At 33.3% G+C, this 4,336-nt stretch overlaps 1 protein-coding gene across 1 annotated transcript; it reads left to right on the forward strand.

Moving 5' to 3' along the window:
* On the forward strand, window positions 569–1,654 carry LOC109840945 (probable WRKY transcription factor 38). Its single transcript, XM_020409780.1, has 3 exons — window positions 569–837; window positions 938–1,042; window positions 1,223–1,654. The coding sequence occupies exons 1-3, from the start codon at window positions 569–571 to the stop codon at window positions 1,581–1,583; spliced, it is 735 nt and encodes a 244-aa protein (XP_020265369.1). The 3' UTR covers window positions 1,584–1,654.

The raw sequence follows: 4,336 nt of genomic DNA on the forward strand, positions 1-4,336 counted from the left end.
GAGATTAAATTTTATGGCGTTAGTAGAATTAGAACTAAGATAAATTTTAATATTGTAACAAAAATAGATTTGGAATATTTATAAAAAAAATTATTCAATTTTTATCATTTCTCCGTATAAAAAGAGAATTCAAATCTGCCAAATTATCTCAAATTTTTTGCCTAGAACATGTGGTTCAAATTTCAAATCTCCGAGGATATGAAGGGGGTGGATAGAAATCAATACGCCCCCGCATGTCATCTTTGCCAAATGGCAGCTGCAGAGGGTAGATATTCTATGTAGTAGTAGAGATTGGTGCTTAATCAATGACCCGAACCCGAGTAGTCTTCCCAATATCAGACTACGTCCCCCTGCTCCGTTTCACATACAGTGCCTGTTGCCCTATTTCATATTGATATGTGAACTGGATTATTTCTACATTCTGAATCCGACACGCAACATGTGAAACATGACTACATAAAACAAATTCCTGGCTACGTGTTCTCAATAATTCATGCATGCTAACAACAGCGATAAGACAGCCTATAAAGGGACGTGAACGGAACTATACTGCTCTGAAAGAAACACCATGTCTGCTCCAACGGCTCCAGGGACATCTGAGGTTTCTCAGCCCCGGGGATACTCCGCTGTAATCGAAAAGGTTGATCGGGCACATGAACTTATGAGCCAGCTGCGCGCAATTGTGCTGTCTTCTCCTAGTGCTGATGCATCCTTTGAGCTCGTCAGGGAACTCTTTGAAGATGCGTTTGGATCCTTCGCAATTGTTCTCTCTAAGCTCAAAACATGCTCCAACTCTCGAGAGTCTGACACTGATGAACAGTTTAGCCACGGGAAAAGGTTGTTTCGTTAAATTTTCTAATCATATCGAGCTACCTTTTTTTTACCACTCGTTCTAGCTAGGTAACAATTTCTTCTCTTTTTCTGATTTCCACTGCAGGAGGAGACTTGATTCATGGAATATTTTGACGACCGTTCCACATAATGATGGTTACCAATGGAGAAAGTATGGGCAAAAGAACATCAGTAATTCCACATTTCCGAGGTATAATATATTGCAACCGAACAGTTAATTTTCCAGATTAAACAGACTTTCAATAGGAAAGGAAACAAAAATTAACAGATTCAATTTAGCAAGGAGGGAAAACCCTACTTTTTTGTCTTTTTAAGTTTACATTTCACACTTGTATCGTTTGGAATATTACATTGTTACATCCAAATACAGGAGCTACTACAAATGCGTACATCACAAAGAACGAGGGTGCCCGGCAAAGAAAATAGTACAACAGAAGAGTGGAAATACTCCAAAGTTCGACGTTACTTATAACCTGCAACACACTTGCAAACATAGAAACTCTCCTCATGATCGAGGATTTTCTCTGGATGGTGAGAGCTTTTCATCTGAGATTGAATTGCAAAAACTTTACTTAACGTGCCAAAAAGAGGACAATGTCGATAGCACAGTTTTCACAGATTTCGAGCTAGAAGAAATGCTATTACCATGTGAGTCTGGTGTAGATATGTTGCATACAGCGGACGGCGCGGAACCAAGTGAATTGTCATTGTGGAACTTTGATATGGATTAGAGTACTATATATAGCTTTGTTAGTTGGTTGAGATATTGTGAACCCCATAAAGGAATAAACTTCTGTTTAAACTAGACTTGATAACAAAACTTCATGCAATTGACTTCTCATTTACACATGATTGTAAGGTAATATAATAAATATATATATATATATATATATATATTTATATATATATATATAATATTAATATATTATATATATATATATATAAATATATATATATATATATAGAGAGAGAGAGAGAGCAGATGAGAGGAGAGAGAGAGAGAAGATGATCTTAATGTCACCTTAAGTAGACACAGAAGTTCTAATTCACTCATCATTTATATATAAATCTCATAATTCATGTAAGCTAGGCAACAGAGGATAGAAACTTTGGTGACATCCACTTAAGTTGACATAAGAATTGCTCTATGTGTGTGTGTGTGTATGTATGTATGTATGTATGTATGTATGTGTGTGTGTGTATATATATATATATATATATATATAATATATATATATATATAAATTATATATATATAATATATATATATATATATATATATATGTCAAAAATTGTCAAAAATGTTCTCCTTAAAGAAAAACAGATGAATTTTCTTACAGAAGAAGTAGCATTAGTTAAAATAGAAGAACAAATAAAAAAGAAAAAAGAGTTAATAACTCAAATAGAAGATCGTTTTAATAAAACAGTCCTTAATGCTTTTTGGGATAGAAAATAGCATATTGTTTCCCTACCTTATGAAGACAACTTCAAAGAAAAGGACATCCCTACCAAATCTATGCCATGTCAAATGAATCAAGAATATCTTGATCTTTGTAAAAAAAAAATAACTTCATTACTTGAGAAAATATATATAGACACACACAAAATAAATTTAACGGTAGATTGATTGTAACAATAAGATTATATGTTTGGAGTAAATCATGGTACAAGGTATTATATATCTTTTTTATACACTTTCTCTCTAGAATTTTTTAAATATTTTATTTACCAAAATCTTGGATTAGTATGGGAGACACTCACTGCAATGAAAGTTGTATGTATGCACACTTATTTTATCACATATATAAATGTACAATTTTATTTACAAAGGATTAAATAATAGTGACAAAAATAAAAAGTATGGTAAATCATGACACATATTTGTGTTATTAAATATACAATTAAATATAATTGAAAAAGTCTAATTGTCCAACATGGATTGTGAGAGGATCTATTAGCGGGCTTAAATAATAAATCTTAATTAGATTTTAATTACGATGATAACTAAATATTTATTATAGTGTAAAAGCTTAAAAAAGTCCATAGTTATGTGTGCTTTAGTGAGAGTAGTCCTATAATGGGTGACCTTCTAAGAAGTTATAGTGTTGAACATGGTGATACTCTTTATATTATTTTGGTCCACACACAACTATGTGTCACCACTCTCAGCACATGTATGTGTCGTGAATTTTATCACATTCTTACATGTATAGAAAAACACTCTACATACATGCTCCAACCATACTTTTGGTATATTTCGCGCTCTATTTGCGTGACACAAAAATGTGTCTCATAAAAATAAAAAATATATCATAATTTATAACTTTTTGTTATAGTGATTCTGATTGTTTCACGCATATGGAGAAAAAAATCAATTTGTTGTGAAATAAAGAGAGATAATGCAGATGGAATATTTTTCTCATCCATTTTCCCGTCTCCAACCTATCAATAATTCGCAAATTTTAAAAATTAATAAAACATTAGGGGTCTTGCCAATTTCTGAAAACAGGGAACCGAACCTTCATGATCTCCCCCTTCCAAATTGGAAGCCAGTACTTGACAAGGTCACAATCAATCCTCAGTATAAAAAAAAACACAATTCATGTATGTATGTACCCTCTCACCAATAAGACAATCTGCAAAGGACACCAGGGAAGTAAACATAAGAGGTAAAATTAAAAAAGGCACCGGCTACACGTAAAGAAGTCAGCATTTTTATTATTAGACATTGGCCTAATTAACCAATTTATCTAAGTTTCGCACGGATTTTGTTGTACAAATAAGCTGTAACGAAATAAAGATCAGCAACACTGCATGATTTTAGATTCTTAAAAATTGACTACTGTCTGATGCTATTTAAATTGCAAATTCATCTTTCAAAGAAACTCTAACAGGCATGGCATCAGATAACATATGCATGCAGTTTCTTCGACATGTAGCCCATAACATTTCAAGTCTTCTGTGTCACGTATTGTATCTAGTTTCCATCTTTCATATTAGTAACTCTGTTAAGTGAGGTTTCTAGACTTGAATATGACACCCAACATGTGAATCATGACTAGATAAGGGAGAACGTTGTTAGAACTTTGTTCAGGAGAACGTTGCTCGTACAATATCTCTTGTTTGTACTAGTAGAAAAACGTGCAACCTAGACCAAAAATTCGGTCTAGGTTGCTTGGAATCCCATCTAGGTTGATCAACCTAAATGGACATTCGTCTAGGTTGATCCGTCTAGGTTAATTCCGTCTAGTTTGAGTCAAACTAGACGAAATTCCGTCTAGGTTGACCAAACTAGACGGAATACAACCTAAACGGAATTTAAATTTCCGTCTAGGCAGCACTGTATCAACCTAGACGGAATTTTCGTCTAGGTTGTTACTGTAGCAACACAGACAGTTACTGTAGCAACTTAGACGGAATTGTTGCTATACTATAATATTTTTTTTTTTTTTGCAAATCTACGTTGCACAATATATAATATCAC

The sequence above is a fragment of the Asparagus officinalis genome, chromosome 1 (assembly GCF_001876935.1).
Source record: "Asparagus officinalis chromosome 1, Aspof.V1, whole genome shotgun sequence".
Lineage (NCBI taxonomy): Eukaryota > Viridiplantae > Streptophyta > Magnoliopsida > Asparagales > Asparagaceae > Asparagus > Asparagus officinalis.

Coding starts and splice junctions, on each gene's coding strand:
- LOC109840945 (XM_020409780.1), top strand. CDS start 569: ATGTCTGCTCCAACGGCTCCAGGGACATCTGAGGTTTCTCAGCCCCGG. Junction 838..937: donor CAGTTTAGCCACGGGAAAAG/GTTGTTTCGTTA, acceptor TTTCCACTGCAG/GAGGAGACTTGATTCATGGA. Junction 1,043..1,222: donor AGTAATTCCACATTTCCGAG/GTATAATATATT, acceptor ATCCAAATACAG/GAGCTACTACAAATGCGTAC.